Source organism: Aquarana catesbeiana, linkage group LG12 (genome assembly GCF_042186555.1).
Source record: "Aquarana catesbeiana isolate 2022-GZ linkage group LG12, ASM4218655v1, whole genome shotgun sequence".
Taxonomy (NCBI): Eukaryota; Metazoa; Chordata; class Amphibia; order Anura; family Ranidae; genus Aquarana; species Aquarana catesbeiana.
Window position 1 is genome coordinate 38,709,703 of NC_133335.1, and position 19,106 is coordinate 38,728,808.

The 19,106-nt window shown below is 49.8% G+C and overlaps 1 protein-coding gene across 1 annotated transcript in view; it reads right to left on the reverse strand.

Moving 5' to 3' along the window:
* The window catches only part of OSER1 (oxidative stress responsive serine rich 1), a 47,506-nt gene extending 30,839 nt beyond the window's left edge, over positions 1 to 16,667 (reverse strand). Inside the window, exon 1 of the mRNA XM_073607594.1 lies at positions 16,119 to 16,667. Coding sequence (XP_073463695.1) covers positions 16,119 to 16,569 — 451 coding nt within the window. The 5' untranslated portion in view covers positions 16,570 to 16,667. The remainder of the gene's footprint in view (positions 1 to 16,118) is intronic.
* Between the last annotated feature and the right edge of the window lie 2,439 nt (positions 16,668 to 19,106).

Sequence of the window (19,106 nt, forward strand, 5' to 3'; positions counted from 1 at the left end):
CAGTATCAGTACATATACACTATTACTGTCTTTATCACTGTCCCCCAGTATCAGTACATATACACTATTACTGTCTTTATCACTGTCCCCAGTATCAGTACATATACACTATTACTGTCTTTATCACTGTCCCCAGTATCAGTACATATACACTATTACTGTCTTTATCACCGTCCCCCAGTATCAGTACATATACACTATTACTGTCTTTATCACCGTCCCCCAGTATCAGTACATATATATACTATTACTGTCTTTATCACCGTTCCCCAGTATCAGTACATATACACTATTACTGTCTTTATCACCGTTCCCCAGTATCAGTACATATACACTATTACTGTCTTTATCACTGTCTCCCGGTATCAGTACATATACACTATTACTGTCTTTATCACTGTCCCCAGTATCAGTACATATACACTATTACTGTCTTTATCACTGTCCCCAGTATCAGTACATATACACTATTACTGTCTTTATCACCGTCCCCCAGTATCAGTACATATACACTATTACTGTCTTTATCACCGTCCCCCAGTATCAGTACATATATATACTATTACTGTCTTTATCACCGTTCCCCAGTATCAGTACATATACACTATTACTGTCTTTATCACCGTTCCCCAGTATCAGTACATATACACTATTACTGTCTTTATCACTGTCTCCCGGTATCAGTACATATACACTATTACTGTCTTTATCACTGTCCCCAGTATCAGTACATATACACTATTACTGTCTTTATCACCGTTCCCCAGTATCAGTACATATACACTATTACTGTCTTTATCACCGTCCCCCGATATCAGTACATATACACTATTACTGTCTTTATCACCGTCCCCCAGTATCAGTACATATACACTATTACTGTCTTTATCACCGTCCCCCAGTATCAGTACATATACACTATTACTGTCTTTATCACCGTCCCCCAGTATCAGTACATATACACTATTACTGTCTTTATCACCGTCCCCCAGTATCAGTACATATACACTATTACTGTCTTTATCACCGTCCCCCAGTATCAGTACATATATATACTATTACTGTCTTTATCACTGTCCCCCGGTATCAGTACATATACACTATTACTGTCTTTATCACTGTCCCCAGTATCAGTACATATACACTATTACTGTCTTTATCACCGTCCCCCAGTATCAGTACATATACACTATTACTGTCTTTATCACCGTCCCCCAGTATCAGTATATATATATATACTATTACTGTCTTTATCACCGTCCCCCGATATCAGTACATATACACTATTACTGTCTTTATCACCGTCCCCCAGTATCAGTACATATACACTATTACTGTCTTTATCACCGTCCCCCAGTATCAGTACATATACACTATTACTGTCTTTATCACCGTCCCCCAGTATCAGTACATATATATACTATTACTGTCTTTATCACTGTCCCCAGTATCAGTACATATACACTATTACTGTCTTTATCACCGTCCCCCAGTATCAGTACATATATATACTATTACTGTCTTTATCACTGTCCCCAGTATCAGTACATATACACTATTACTGTCTTTATCACCGTCCCCCAGTATCAGTACATATACACTATTACTGTCTTTATCACCGTCCCCCAGTATCAGTACATATATATACTATTACTGTCTTTATCACTGTCCCCAGTATCAGTACATATACACTATTACTGTCTTTATCACCGTCCCCCGGTATCAGTACATATACACTATTACTGTCTTTATCACCGTCCCCCGGTATCAGTACATATACACTATTACTGTCTTTATCACCGTCCCCCGGTATCAGTACATATACACTATTACTGTCTTTATCACCGTCCCCCGGTATCAGTACATATACACTATTACTGTCTTTATCACCGTCCCCCAGTATCAGTACATATACACTATTACTGTCTTTATCACCGTCCCCCAGTATCAGTACATATATATACTATTACTGTCTTTATCACTGTCCCCCAGTATCAGTACATATACACTATTACTGTCTTTATCACCGTCCCCCAGTATCAGTACATATATATACTATTACTGTCTTTATCACTGTCCCCAGTATCAGTACATATACACTATTACTGTCTTTATCACCGTCCCCCGGTATCAGTACATATACACTATTACTGTCTTTATCACCGTCCCCCGGTATCAGTACATATACACTATTACTGTCTTTATCACCGTCCCCCGGTATCAGTACATATACACTATTACTGTCTTTATCACCGTCCCCCGGTATCAGTACATATACACTATTACTGTCTTTATCACCGTCCCCCGGTATCAGTACATATACACTATTACTGTCTTTATCACCGTCCCCCAGTATCAGTACATATACACTATTACTGTCTTTATCACCGTCCCCAGTATCAGTACATATACACTATTACTGTCTTTATCACTGTCTCCCGGTATCAGTACATATACACTATTACTGTCTTTATCACCGTCCCCCAGTATCAGTACATATACACTATTACTGTCTTTATCACCGTCCCCCAGTATCAGTACATATACACTATTACTGTCTTTATCACTGTCCCCAGTATCAGTACATATACACTATTACTGTCTTTATCACCGTCCCCCGGTATCAGTACATATACACTATTACTGTCTTTATCACCGTCCCCCAGTATCAGTACATATACACTATTACTGTCTTTATCACCGTCCCCCAGTATCAGTACATATATATACTATTACTGTCTTTATCACTGTCCCCCAGTATCAGTACATATACACTATTACTGTCTTTATCACCGTCCCCCAGTATCAGTACATATATATACTATTACTGTCTTTATCACTGTCCCCAGTATCAGTACATATACACTATTACTGTCTTTATCACCGTCCCCCGGTATCAGTACATATACACTATTACTGTCTTTATCACCGTCCCCCGGTATCAGTACATATACACTATTACTGTCTTTATCACCGTCCCCCGGTATCAGTACATATACACTATTACTGTCTTTATCACCGTCCCCCAGTATCAGTACATATACACTATTACTGTCTTTATCACCGTCCCCCGGTATCAGTACATATACACTATTACTGTCTTTATCACCGTCCCCCGGTATCAGTACATATACACTATTACTGTCTTTATCACCGTCCCCCAGTATCAGTACATATACACTATTACTGTCTTTATCACCGTCCCCAGTATCAGTACATATACACTATTACTGTCTTTATCACTGTCTCCCGGTATCAGTACATATACACTATTACTGTCTTTATCACCGTCCCCCAGTATCAGTACATATACACTATTACTGTCTTTATCACCGTCCCCCAGTATCAGTACATATACACTATTACTGTCTTTATCACTGTCCCCAGTATCAGTACATATACACTATTACTGTCTTTATCACCGTCCCCCAGTATCAGTACATATACACTATTACTGTCTTTATCACTGTCTCCCGGTATCAGTACATATACACTATTACTGTCTTTATCACTGTCCCCAGTATCAGTACATATACACTATTACTGTCTTTATCACCGTCCCCAGTATCAGTACATATACACTATTACTGTCTTTATCACCGTCCCCAGTATCAGTACATATACACTATTACTGTCTTTATCACTGTTTCCCGGTATCAGTACATATACACTATTACTGTCTTTATCACCGTCCCCAGTATCAGTACATATACACTATTACTGTCTTTATCACTGTCTCCCGGTATCAGTACATATACACTATTACTGTCTTTATCACTGTCCCCAGTATCAGTACATATACACTATTACTGTCTTTATCACTGTCTCCCGGTATCAGTACATATACACTATTACTGTCTTTATCACCGTCCCCCAGTATCAGTACATATACACTATTACTGTCTTTATTACCATAACCCGATATTTGTCATACTGAGAAGGGACAATATTTGAAGATGGGGGGGGGGGGGGGGGGTACCTTCAGCTGAACTTTGCTACCAAAAAACAGTGGTGTGATGTGATGGTGTGGTGGTGAGGCCCGGATTCTGTCCAGACATGTCATTGGAATAACGGTATAAAAAGGAAAAGGACGAAGTCCACAAGTCACTGGTTGCATAACGTGCACACAATCACGGCATGCCAGCCTGCCCTTAATAATGCGTATCAGAGACATGTGAGCAACACCCTGCAATTATCCATTACCAGCACAGCAAATAATGCCAAACATCCACAGATTATTATGCAACACAGATGTCAAGCAATCACAGGAAAAAAAAGTCACTGAAGTCCAAAACACTGAACTCCAGGCACCTTCTTTTAAAATCTAATCCTCAATAAACACAAAGGATGTAAATCCGCCTTGTGTGCCCCAAATTCCTTTGCAAACTCAGATATTACCTGGTAAAAGTAGGGATGAAATAACTGTGCTGTACATAGCCTGTGCAGAGCGCAGAGCTGTGAGAGGGGCCCAGCACTGTGTACTTACTGTGTGTAGGTGAAGTTACATGCAGTTTATACAGCGCTTAGACCCCATACACACTATTAGATTTTCTGCAGATTTTTGTCTTCAGATTTACCAAAACCATATAATATGAGGTCAAACCTCAAATGGCCCATACACACGGTCAGAAAACCTGAAGATAGATTTTGTCCGATGAACGATCTGCCGATTTTCTGATCGTTAGTATGCTGCTTTTGTCAGCTGATTACGAATTTTCAGCAGACAAAAACTGGATGTGCAGGCTTTAAAACTTTTGTCTGATGTGACCACAACATCTGATTTTCTTTTCATTAGTACGGCTTTCTGACAAAAAAAAAAATAAAATCTGAAGAGCAAAAGTAGGCATGCTCAGAAATGGAAGAACACAAAACAATTCAACACATTACATCACTTCTGACGTTGAATTCTGTCATCAGAAATTTTTCTGATGGCGAGTTTCCTCTTCACTTTCGATTTGAGACGAAAATTCGTCCAATAATCTGACCGTGTGTACAAGGCTTAAGAGTTTCAATTTGTATCCAATCAGGCAGGTCCTTGCACTACAAGGTATTGGTAAATCTGAAGACAAAAATCTGCAGAAAATCTAATAGTGTGTATGGGGGTCTTAGTGAAGGAAATAGTTCATTTGGAGCAAGCTGGTTCAGACAAACTATTTAAAGTGACAGGAAACATCGAGATCAGCTTTAAGGCTCAACTCTTAAAACTTTATCTAAGTACTAATAAATCCCTCTGACCAGTAGAAGCCTGGTGTCCATGGCACCCCTCCCCCACAGGTCACAGGAGTGACCATCCCTGTACAGCAGGGATATGCAATTAGCAGACCTCCAGCTGTTGCAGAACTACAAGTCCCATGAGGCATAGCAAGACTGACAGCCACAAGCATGACACCCAGAGGCATGATGGGACTTGTAGTTTTGCAACAGCTGGAGGTCCGCTAATTGAACAACTCTGGTGTACAGTAATGACCCAGCCAGTATGAATACCCGAGGGGGGGTCTGTGACTACACATCTGTCCTTCAATGTCTGTTTTCACCTCAACTGCTCCTCCTCTCAATACAAGTCAACCCATACCTACTAGATTGGAAGCGCTCATGATCAGGACCCTCGTAACCCTCTTGTATTGAACGGTATTGTAACTGTATTGTCTCCCTTTTATTGTAAAGCACTGTGTAAACTGTTGGCACTATATAAATCTGTATAATAATAATGATAATAATAATAATAATAATAATAATAATAATAATAATAATAATAGCAAATACATACTACCCTCCACCAAAGCCTAAAATGACTTTTCACTCCTTTTTCTTCCTGCCCACCCTGACGTCCCTTAACCACTCGCTGCCCGCCATATAGCAAAATGACGGCGGCAAAGTGGTTTCAGTATCCTGACCGGTTGAGCCGCTGCGCGCCCCCAGGGGCGCACATCGCGGCGATCGTTGTTGCGGTGTGTCAGTCTGACACCCCGCAACACTGATCTAGGTAAAGAGTCTCTGACGGAGACTCTTTACCACGTGATCAGCTGTGTCCAATCACGGCTGATCACGATGTAAATAGGAAGAGCTAGTGATCGGCTTTTCCTCACTCGCTTCTGACAGACTCGAGTAGAGGAGAGCTGATCGGCTGCTCTCCTGACAGGGGGGGGGCTCTGCCGATTGTTTATCAGCGCAGCCCCCCGCCCACGGATCCCACCCAGGACCACCAGGATGGCCATCCACACTGGACCACCAGGTATGCCCCCTAGACCCCCAGGGAAATACTAATCTGTGCCCAGGCAGCTGCCAATCAGTGCCCACTCACAATGCCTACCACTGCCACCAGGGATGCCTATCAGTGCCGCCTATCAGTGCCCACTCACAATGCCTACCACTGCCACCAGGGATGCCTATCAGTGCCGCCTATCAGTGCCCACTCACAATGCCTACCACTGCCACCAGGGATGCCTAGCAGTGCCGCCTAGCAGTGCCGCCTAGCAGTGCCCAGCAGTGCCCAGCAGTGCCGCCCAGCAGTGCCGCCCATCAGTGCCACCCATCAGTGCCACCCATCAGTGCCACCCATCAGTGCCACCCATCAGTGCCCGCTCAGAAAACTTACTTATTTACAAAAAGTTTTAACAGAAACAAAAGTAAAACTTTATTTTTTTCAAAATTTTCTGTCTTTTTTTATTTGTTTAACAAAAAATAAAAACCGCAGAGGTGATCAAATACCACCAAAAGAAAGCTCTATTTGTGGGAACAAAATGATAAAAATCTAGTTTGGGTACAGTGTTGTATGACAGCGTAATTGTCAAGTGCGACAGCGCTGAAAGCTGAAAATTGGTCTGGGCAGGAAGGTGTATAAGTGCCCTGTATTGAAGTGGTTAAACTGGTCTATCATGCCCAAGTGGTGGGGAAGGTCTGCCTAATCATGTGACCACTGCGACTGCCTGACACAGTGGTCACATGATCAGGAGCCGGCCCCACCTGTTCCTGATCATTAGTACAGACCGGGAGCTGTCTCTGACCTACCAAACCTGTACCGCCCTTAGATGCATATGTGCAGCATGTGGCTGTTAAAGCTCATCCTATTTGCTGCTGCACTTATGCATTGCATGGGTGCCAAGAGGTTAAAAAGCGTCTAAGCAAAATAAATAAATAGATGTATATTCAGTACATCCCCTGCATATCTACCCATGTTTTATCCCTCTAAAATAGCAGCAAGTACAGACAATCAGCTGTTGATCCTGCCAGAAATAGAGAGCTGCAGAATTCCTGTGCACTGAAATCCCAGGCAGAGATATCAGCCATGCTGTGGACTACAAATCGCCTCTGTCATGGTATGGAGATAAGGAAAGGGGAGGTTTCTGTTGTCTGGCAGGGCTGACAACACTGCTCGGTGTTTGAGTCCCTCAGAGGTGCAGTGTTGTCAGCAGCAGTTAGAAGCACACTGGATTTCCGTCAGGAACAGGTCTTTCTGTACTTGCTGCGCTTTTTAAAGAGACCAAACGTTTTTATGGTGGGAGGTCCACCGATGTTTTGGGGTTGCTTTGCTGCTTCAGGCACTGGATGTCTTGACTGAGCGCATGGCATTATGAAATCTGAAGACTACCAAAGAATTGTGAGGTGCAATGTAGGGCCCAGTGTCAGAAAGTTGGGTCTCCATCAGAGGTCATGGGTCTTACAGCAGGACAATGTCCCAAAGCACATGTCAAAAGCACCCAGAAATGGTTTAAGCCAGACCACCGGAGAGAGAACTGAACTGGCCAGAAATGACAAAGAGCTCCTTTCATCTCAAAGCAGCAGTTGGGAAAAGGAACTCTTCCAACCTGAGAGGTGTAAGAAAATCATTGATGGTTACAGGAAGCGATTGATTTCAGTTATTTTTTCCAAGATGTGAGCTACCAAATATTACATTGAGGGTGCTAATAATTTTGTCCAGTCCATTGTTTTGAGTTTTGCGTGGAATGTGTCAGATTTGGCTTTTTTTTCCTCCACTATGAGAATGTCTAAACACTTTTGGGTGAAGGCAAAGAAATGCAGGGGTGTCGATATTTTGGTCATGACTGTACATTATTCAGATATACCAATGTTCTGATAAGAGGTTATGTACGAAACAAGAAATCAGACTACATTGTATCACTTCAGATGACCAATGGAGTCAATGTTTACACCCCTGAGTACAGAATATAGAGAGGAGAAGAAGAGGGAAGAAGAGGGAAGTCCCATCACTAACATCTGATCTGTTCTCACCAGCAATGTGATCACTTCACAAACTTCTACTGGAATCTCCAACATGTTCTAATGATGTGCGAGATCAATTCAGAGTATGAAAGTCCAACCAAACCTCACATCCAATTACTGCTTGGACTATCCTCCGAGGATTTCCCCCACAATGCTCTCATCTCCATCCTCTCTACAAGACCATCAATCACCGGGCTTCCCATCCCAGCACTGACAGAGGAACTAAAAATATTGGTTTGTATTTGATATCATTGTATGTCTATAAAGTCTTCTCATCTGTATTATTTAACTAACAAAAGTGTAGCCAGTTCAGGAGGGTATGACAGAAAAAGACTCCCCCCTCCCCCACTCAACCTCCTCCTACCTCCAACTACACCCCCCCCCTCACTCAACCTCCTCCAACTACACCCCCCCCCCCCCTCACTCAACCTCCTCCTACCTCCAACTACACCCCCCTCCTCCTACCTCCAACTACACCCCCCCCTCACTCAACCTCCTCCTACCTCCAACTACACCCCCCTCCTCCTACCTCCAACTACACCCCCCCTCACTCCACCTCCTCCTACCTCCAACTACACCCCCCCCTCACTCAACCTCCTCCAACTACACCCCCCCCTCACTCAACCTCCTCCTACCTCCAACTACACCCCCCTCCTCCTACCTCCAACTACACCCCCCTCCTCCTACCTCCAACTACACCCCCCCCCTCACTCAACCTCCTCCAACTACACCCCCCCCCCTCACTCAACCTCCTCCAACTACACCCCCCCCCCCTCACTCAACCTCCTCCTACCTCCAACTACACCCCCCTCCTCCTACCTCCAACTACACCCCCCTCCTCCTACCTCCAACTACACCCCCCCCTCAACCTCCTCCTACCTCCAACTACACCCCCCCCTCAACCTCCTCCTACCTCCAACTACACCCCCCCCTCAACCTCCTCCTACCTCCAACTACACCCCCCCCTCACTCAACCTCCTACCTCCAACTACACCCCCCTCCTCCTACCTCCAACTACACCCCCCCCTCAACCTCCTCCTACCTCCAACTACACCCCCCCCTCACTCAACCTCCTCCAACTACACCCCCCCCCCCTCACTCAACCTCCTCCTACCTCCAACTACACCCCCCTCCTCCTACCTCCAACTACACCCCCCTCCTCCTACCTCCAACTACACCCACCTCCTCCTACCTCCAACTACACCCCCCCCCTCACTCAACCTCCTCCTACCTCCAACTACACCCCCCCCTCACTCAACCTCCTCCTACCTCCAACTACACCCCCCCTCACTCAACCTCCTCCTACCTCCAACTACACCCCCCCTCACTCAACCTCCTCCTACCACCAACTACACCCCCCCCTCACTCAACCTCCTCCTACCTCCAACTACACCCCCTTCACTCAACCTCCAACTACCCCCCCCCTCGACCTCCTCCTACCTCCAACTACACCCCCCTCACTCAACCTCCAACTACCCCCCCCCTCGACCTCCTCCTACCTCCAACTACACCCCCCCCTCACTCGACCTCCTCCTTCCTACAACTACACCCCCCTCACTCCACCTCCTCCTTCCTACAACTACACCCCCCTCATTCCACCTCCTCCTTCCTACAACTACACCCCCCTCACTCCACCTCCTCCTACCTCCAACTACACCCCCCCCCTCACTCAACCTCCTCCTACCTCCAACTACACCCCCCCTCACTCAACCTCCTCCTACCTCCAACTACACCCCCCCTCACTCAACCTCCTCCTACCTCCAACTACACCCCCCCCTCACTCAACCTCCTCCTACCTCCAACTACACCCCCCCTCACTCAACCTCCTCCTACCTCCAACTACACCCCCCCTCACTCAACCTCCTCCTACCTCCAACTACACCCCCCCTCACTCAACCTCCTCCTACCTCCAACTACACCCCCCCCCTCACTCAACCTCCTCCAACTACACCCTCCCCTCACTCAACCTCCTCCTACCTCCAACTACACCCCCCTCACTCAACCTCCAACTACCCCCCCCCTCGACCTCCTCCTACCTCCAACTACACCCCCCTCACTCAACCTCCAACTACCCCCCCTCGACCTCCTCCTACCTCCAACTACACCCCCCCCTCACTCAACCTCCTCCTACCTCCAACTACACCCCCCCCTCACTCAACCTCCTCCTACCTCCAACTACACCCCCCCTCACTCAACCTCCTCCTACCTCCAACTACACCCCCCCCTCACTCAACCTCCTCCAACTACACCCTCCCCTCACTCAACCTCCTCCTACCTCCAACTACACCCCCCTCACTCAACCTCCAACTACCCCCCCCTCGACCTCCTCCTACCTCCAACTACACCCCCCCCCTCACTCGACCTCCTCCTACCTCCAACTACACCCCCCCCTCACTCGACCTCCTCCTTCCTACAACTACACCCCCCTCACTCAACCTCCTCCTACCTCCAACTACACACCCCCCTCACTCAACCTCCTCCTACCTCCAACTACACCCCCCCCCTTCAACCTCCTCCTACCTCCAACTACACCCCCCCCTTCAACCTCCTCCTACCTCATACTACACACCCCTCACTCCACCTCCTCCTACCTCCAACTACACCCCCCTCACTCCACCTCCTCCTACCTCCAACTACACCCCCCCTCACTCAACCTCCTCCTACCTCCAACTACACCCCCCCCTCACTCAACCTCCTCCAACTACACCCTCCCCTCACTCAACCTCCTCCTACCTCCAACTACACCCCCCTCACTCAACCTCCAACTACCCCCCCTCGACCTCCTCCTACCTCCAACTACACCCCCCTCACTCAACCTCCAACTACCCCCCCCTCGACCTCCTCCTACCTCCAACTACACCCCCCCCCCCTCACTCGACCTCCTCCTACCTCCAACTACACCCCCCCCTCACTCGACCTCCTCCTTCCTACAACTACACCCCCCTCACTCATCCTCCTCCTACCTCCAACTACACCCCCCCCTCACTCAACCTCCTCCTACCTCCAACTACACCCCCCCCCCCTTCAACCTCCTCCTACCTCCAACTACACCCCCCCCCCTTCAACCTCCTCCTACCTCATACTACACCCCCCTCACTCCACCTCCTCCTACCTCCAACTACACCCCCCTCACTCAACCTCCAACTACCCCCCCCTCGACCTCCTCCTACCTCCAACTACACCCCCCTCACTCAACCTCCAACTACCCCCCCCTCGACCTCCTCCTACCTCCAACTACACCCCCCCCTCACTCGACCTCCTCCTACCTCCAACTACACCCCCCTTCACTCGACCTCCTCCTTCCTACAACTACACCCCCCTCACTCCACCTCCTCCTTCCTACAACTACACCCCCCTCACTCCACCTCCTCCTTCCTACAACTACACCCCCCTCACTCCACCTCCTCCTTCCTACAACTACACCCCCCTCACTCCACCTCCTCCTACCTCCAACTACACCCCCCCCCCTCACTCAACCTCCTCCTACCTCCAACTACACCCCCCCCCCTCACTCAACTTCCTCCTACCTCCAACTACCCCCCCCTCACTCACTCAACCTCCTCCTACCTCCAACTACACCCCCCCCCCTCACTCAACCTCCTCCTACCTCCAACTACACCCCCCCCTCACTCAACCTCCTCCTACCTCCAACTACACCCCCCCCTCACTCAACCTCCTCCTACCTCCAACTACACCCCCCCCTCACTCAACCTCCTCCTACCTCCAACTACACCCCCCCCTCACTCAACCTCCTCCTACCTCCAACTACACCCCCCCTCACTCAACCTCCTCCTACCTCCAACTACACCCCCCCTCACTCAACCTCCTCCTACCTCCAACTACACCCCCCCCCCTCACTCAACCTCCTCCAACTACACCCTCCCCTCACTCAACCTCCTCCTACCTCCAACTACACCCCCCCTCACTCAACCTCCAACTACCCCCCCTCGACCTCCTCCTACCTCCAACTACACCCCCCTCACTCAACCTCCAACTACCCCCCCCTCGACCTCCTCCTACCTCCAACTACACCCCCCCCCTCACTCGACCTCCTCCTACCTCCAACTACACCCCCCCCTCACTCGACCTCCTCCTTCCTACAACTACACCCCCCTCACTCAACCTCCTCCTACCTCCAACTACACACCCCCCTCACTCAACCTCCTCCTACCTCCAACTACACCCCCCCCCTTCAACCTCCTCCTACCTCCAACTACACCCCCCCCCTTCAACCTCCTCCTACCTCATACTACACCCCCCCCTTCAACCTCCTCATACCTCCAACTACACCCCCCTCACTCCACCTCCTCCTACCTCCAACTACACCCCCCTCCTCCTACCTCCAACTACACCCCCCTCCTCCCTCCAACTACACCCCCCTCCTCCTACCTCCAACTACACCCCCCTCCTCCTACCTCCAACTACACCCCCCCTCACTCAACCTCCTCCTACCTCCAACTACACCCCCCCTCACTCAACCTCCTCCTACCTCCAACTACACCCCCCTCCTCCTACCTCCAACTACACCCCCCTCCTCCTACCTCCTCCTACCTCCAACTACACCCCCCTCCTCCTACCTCCAACTACACCCCCCTCCTCCTACCTCCAACTACACCCCCCTCCTCCTACCTCCAACTACACCCCCCTCCTCCTACCTCCAACTACACCCCCCTCCTCCTACCTCCAACTACACCCCCCTCCTCCTACCTCCAACTACACCCCCCTCCTCCTACCTCCAACTACACCCCCCTCCTCCTACCTCCAACTACACCCCCCTCCTCCTACCTCCAACTACACCCCCCTCCTCCTACCTCCAACTACACCCCCCTCCTCCTACCTCCAACTACACCCCCCTCCTCCTACCTCCAACTACACCCACCTCCTCCTACCTCCAACTACACCCACCTCCTCCTACCTCCAACTACACCCACCTCCTCCTACCTCCAACTACACCCCCCCTCACTCAACCTCCTCCTACCTCCAACTACACCCCCCCTCACTCAACCTCCTCCTACCTCCAACTACACCCCCCCTCACTCAACCTCTCCTACCTCCAACTACACCCCCCCCCTCACCATCCTCCTACCTCCAACTACACCCCCCCCCCCTCACTCAACCTCCTCCTACCTCCAACTACACCCCCCCCCTCACTCAACCTCCTCCTACCTCCAACTACACCCCCCCCCTCACTCAACCTCCTCCTACCTCCAACTACACCCCCCCCTCACTCAACCTCCTCCTACCTCCAACTACACCCCCCCCCCTCACTCAACCTCCTCCTACCTCCAACTACACCCCCCCCCCTCACTCACCCTCCTCCAACTACACCCTCCCCTCACTCAACCTCCTCCTACCTCCAACTACACCCCCCCTCACTCAACCTCCAACTACCCCCCCTCGACCTCCTCCTACCTCCAACTACACCCCCCCTCACTCAACCTCCAACTACCCCCCCCTCGACCTCCTCCTACCTCCAACTACACCCCCCCCTCACTCGACCTCCTCCTACCTCCAACTACACCCCCCCCCTCACTCGACCCTCCTCCTCCTACAACTACACCCCCCTCCACCTCCAACCTCACCCACCTCCACTACACACCCCCCACCACCAACCCCCCTACCTCCAACACACCCCCCCCTCACCTCCCCTACCTCCAACTACACCCCCCCCACTCCACCCCCCCACCTCCAACACACCCCCCCTCCTCCAACCACCACCTACCCCCAACACACCCCCCCACCCCCCACCTCCTCCAACCACCAACTACACCCCCCTCCACCTACCTCCAACTACACCCCCCTCCTCCTACCTCCAACTACACCCCCCCTCCTCCACCTCCAACTACACCCCCCTCCTCCTACCTCCAACTACACCCCCCTCCTCCTACCACCAACTACACCCCCCCTCCTCCAACCACCAACTACACCCCCCACCTCCTACCACCAACACACCCCCCTCCTCCTACCTCCAACACCACCCCCCTCCACCTACCACCAACTACACCCCCCCACCCCCAACCTCCAACTACACCCCCCACCTCCTACCTCCAACTACACCCACCCTCCTCCTACCACCAACTACACCCCCCTCCTCCTACCTCCAACTACACCCCCCTCTCCTACCTCCAACACACCCACCTCCTCCTACCTCCAACTACACCCCCCCTCACTCAACCTCCTCCTACCTCCAACTACACCCCCCCTCACTCAACCTCCTCCTACCTCCAACTACACCCCCCCCTCACTCAACCTCCTCCTACCTCCAACTACACCCCCCCCCCTCACTCAACCTCCTCCTACCTCCAACTACACCCCCCCCTCACTCACCTCCTCCTACCTCCAACTACACCCCCCCCCCTCACTCACCTCCTCCTACCTCCAACTACACCCCCCCTCACTCAACCTCCTCCTACCTCCAACTACACCCCCCCCCTCACTCAACCTCCTCCTACCTCCAACTACACCCCCCCTCACTCAACCTCCTCCTACCTCCAACTACACCCCCCCCTCACTCAACCTCCTCCTACCTCCAACTACACCCCCCCCTCACTCAACCTCCTCCTACCTCCAACTACACCCCCCCCTCACTCAACCTCCTCCTACCTCCAACTACACCCCCCCCTCACTCAACCTCCTCCTACCTCCAACTACACCCCCCCCTCACTCAACCTCCTCCTACCTCCAACTACACCCCCCCTCACTCAACCTCCTCCTACCTCCAACTACACCCCCCCCCCTCACTCAACCTCCTCCTACCTCTAACTACACCCCCCCCTCACTCAACCTCCTCCTACCTCCAACTACACCCCCCCTCACTCAACCTCCTCCTACCTCCAACTACACCCCCCCCCCCCTCACTCAACCTCCTCCTACCTCCAACTACACCCCCCCCCCTCACTCAACCTCCTCCTACCTCCAACTACACCCCCCCTCACTCAACCTCCTCCTACCTCCAACTACACCCCCCCTCACTCAACCTCCTCCTACCTCCAACTACACCCCCCCCTCACTCAACCTCCTCCTACCTCCAACTACACCCCCCCCCTCACTCAACCTCCTCCTACCTCTAACTACACCCCCCCCCCCCTCACTCAACCTCCTCCAACTACACCCCCCCTTCAACCTCCTCCTACCTCCAACTACACCCCCCCTTCAACCTCCTCCTACCTCCAACTACACCCACCTCCTACTACACCCCCCTGACTCCACTTCCTCCTACCTCCAACTACACCCCCCCTCACTCAACCTCCTCCTTCCTACAACTACACCCCCCCCTTCAACCTCCTCCTACCTCCAACTACACCCCCCCCCTTCAACCTCCTCCTACCTCCAACTACACCCCCCCTCACTCAACCTCCTCCTACCTCCAACTATCACCCCTTGATCTGCCAAACCTCCTCCAACTATCACCCCCCTCACCATACTACCTCCATTTTTCCACCACTCACTCTGCACCCTCCATCCTACCTCTATCAACCCAACCCCACCCCCGTCCTGCATCCAACTATCACTGACTCCTTCTGCACCCCACTGTCCTACCTCCACCTATAACCCCCCATAGTCTGCATCTCCCCCCATCCAACTATCACCCTCTCACTCTGCCCCTCCCATTGCCCACTCACTCTATACCCTCCCCCATCTGTCCCCCCCCCCCCATTACCCACTTACTCTGCACCCTCCCCCCAATATAAGCTGCCAGGCGGCGCTCCCTGTACCCAGACTCCCCTCCCCCACACGTCCCTCCTGTGCCCCCTGTATATCCTTACCCCCCACCAGTCACCTCATACTATTCTGCACCCTTATTCCCCTCACCCCCCCTCGGGTATTCTAGTTATCATCCAGCCTCCTCTATCCCCACCTTTAGTAATTAACCCATCGGCCCGAGGCCCCGCTCTCACCATGTAGGCCCCTCACGGCGGGCTCTTCTCCTGAACGTCGCTGTATGCGCACAACACCCGGCAGTGACTCTGCAGCCTGACTCCAAATGACGTCACCCGCCCACAGCCATAGAAACCCAGCACAACACAGGCTAGAGCGGCCCCGTACTGCGGAGAGGGCACGTGACCGGCTTGCGTTCCACGCCTCGCCTACCATTGGAACGCACTGCACATCTGCCATGTTGTTGGGTTGTTTTTTTTTTTTATTTACTTCCCTCAATATGGAGTCAGTGGTTATAATACACCATAGTGTGCTCTGTGAGGACCCACAACATGAAATGTGCTCTAAACCTGAAATCTCATACATGTTTCTCCCAGTCTCTGCAAATCTGACACTTTCAGTAAAACAATACCTAATGCTGCCTACTATAAAGGTTCCCGTGTAGCCACTTCCTGCCTGTGTGACAACCATCTCCCAATGTGCTCCTGCGTTGTCACCCTGTCACATGCATTCGATTGTTTTCTTTTTTTATTCATTATTTATTTTGTTTCACATTCATATACACATACATTAAAACTGTCCCTGATTTGGAGCAATGTCCCTCTGTCCCTCTGTCTTCCTCATTTGTCCCTCATTTTGGTCTGATCTATATAGTTGTAAATAAAATGCACTTTTTATCTATCAAAAAGTGTTTCCCAGTGCTAAACCTTTCAACCAATTTCTAAATAGCTGAATTTGTAAATGTCAAAAGCCAATATAAAGGAATAGTAGTGGTAGTGGGTTTAACCAATCTTTTTTTGTATAATTCTCCTTTAAGTGGGGTGTGGCAGAGGGCATGTCCTATGCATCCATACTTTTGCTAATAGGTGTCTCTCTTTCCCATTTCAAAAAGTTAGGAGGTATGTATACATAATGCATGCAAAACATCAAATACAACTGCAAGATAATAGAAAGGGAGAATGGCAACAGAGTTGCTTTCGGTATGCACAATAATACAATGCCGTGTTATCAGTAATGATGCATAGTTGCCAACATTGCAAAAAAAATTATAGGGACACTTTTTTGTTGGTAGGCAGAGTCTTGCTATAATTAGGGGGTGGGGCATTTGTTTGAAGGCGGGACATATCGAGGAAAGAAAAATGCGGTGGCGAAAAATGGGCCTGGCTTAAAGGGCATGACTCAAAGGGGGTGTGGTTAGAGTCTGAGATGAACAAGGGATGGAGGGAGAAAGTAAGGGAGAGAGAAAGAAAGAAAGAAAGAACAAAATAAAGAAAGAAATAGGGAGGGAAGGAAAGAGAAAGAAGGAAAGAAAGAGGGATGGAGAGACAGCAGGCTCAGATCCTACATCACAATAGAAATATGTGTATTCCAGAAAGTTTAACAATCAGCAGATAAAGATACTCCAAACACCTGGTGTTAGCCCTTCAATCATCCCAGCACCATGGTTGTTATGGTGTCAGGATGATTGAAGCGCATTATTTCTATTATTACATTGCAATATAAAATTAAATAGTTCAACTCACCATAATACAGAATCAGTGGGAGCCCTGAGCGTGTCACTTGCCACGTCGCCTGCCACCAGATGCCATCAGGTGTCCCCAGCAGAGTCCCTCCTTACACCAGGCATTTCCAGCAGAGTCCCTCCTTACACCAGGCATTTCCAGTAGAGTCCTTCTTTACATCAGGTGTCCCCAGCAGAGTCCCTCCTTACACCAGGTGCCCCCCAGCGAAGTCCCTCCTTACATCAGGCATTCCCAGCAGAGTCCCTCCTTACATCAGGTGTCCCCAGCAGAGTCCCTCCTTACATCAGGTGCCCCCAGCAGAGTCCCTACTTACATCAGGTTCCCACAGCAGAGTCCCTACTTACACCAGGTGCCCCCAGCAGAGTCCCTCCTTACACCAGGTGCCCCCAGCGGAGTCCTTCAATGCACCAGGTGCCCCCAGCAGAGTCCCTCCTTACATCAGGTGCCCCCAGCAGAGTCCCTCCTTACATCAGGTGTCCCCAGCCAGCGGAGTCTCTCCTTACATCAGGTGTCCCCAGCCAGCGGTGGAGCCTGGGTTTCGCCTCTTCTTTCTTCCTTGTGATAGCTGGTCTTCAGTAAAATGGAGGCCGGCAGAGGCAGAGACATTTTACCAGTGCCTATCGCGGCCTCTAGCGGCAGCGAAAAAAATGGGAAAAAGTAGATTTGCCGGGACATTTCCCAGGAAACAGTAAGACCGGGACAAAGGTCAAATCCCGGGAATGTCCCGGGAATTTGGGAACAGTTGGCAAGTATGATGATGGGCTTTTTTGGATCGACCCGCCAGGAAGCCAGCACTGCACACCGCCAATCATAGGCAGCGTGTGTATGTGCAGCTGCCGGTCGGGAAATGCCTCGCATGGCTTAACCACTTCAATACTGGACATTTTCACCCCCTTCCTGCTCAGGTCAATTTTCGGCTTTCAGCGATGTCGCAGTTTGAATGACAATTGCTTGGTCATGCAACGCTATACCCATATGACATTTTTATCATTTTTTCTTTTCACACAAATAGAGCTTTCTTTTGGTATTTAATCACCACTGGGTTTACTATTCTTTGCTAAATAAACTAAAAAAGACCAAAATGTTTTTTTTTTTAAAAAAAACATGTTTTTCTTCGTTCTGTTATAACATTTTGCAAATAAATCATCATTCTTCATAAATTTAGGTGAAAATAACCCAAATCAGTGTATATTATTTAGTCTGTAGTCTGTATTCTGCAGAAGAGTCCACAAACTATGGGATATTCAGTGGGGCAAAAAAGTATTTAGTCAGCCACCAATTGTGCAAGTTCTCCCACTAATAAAGATGAGAGAGGCCTGTAATTGTCATCATAGGTATACCTCAACTATGAGAGACAAAATGTGGAAACAAATCCAGACAATCACATTGTCTGATTTTTGAAATAATTTATTTGCAAATTATGGTGGAAAATAAGTATTTTGTCAATATCAAAAGTTCATCTCAATACTTTGTTATATATCCTTT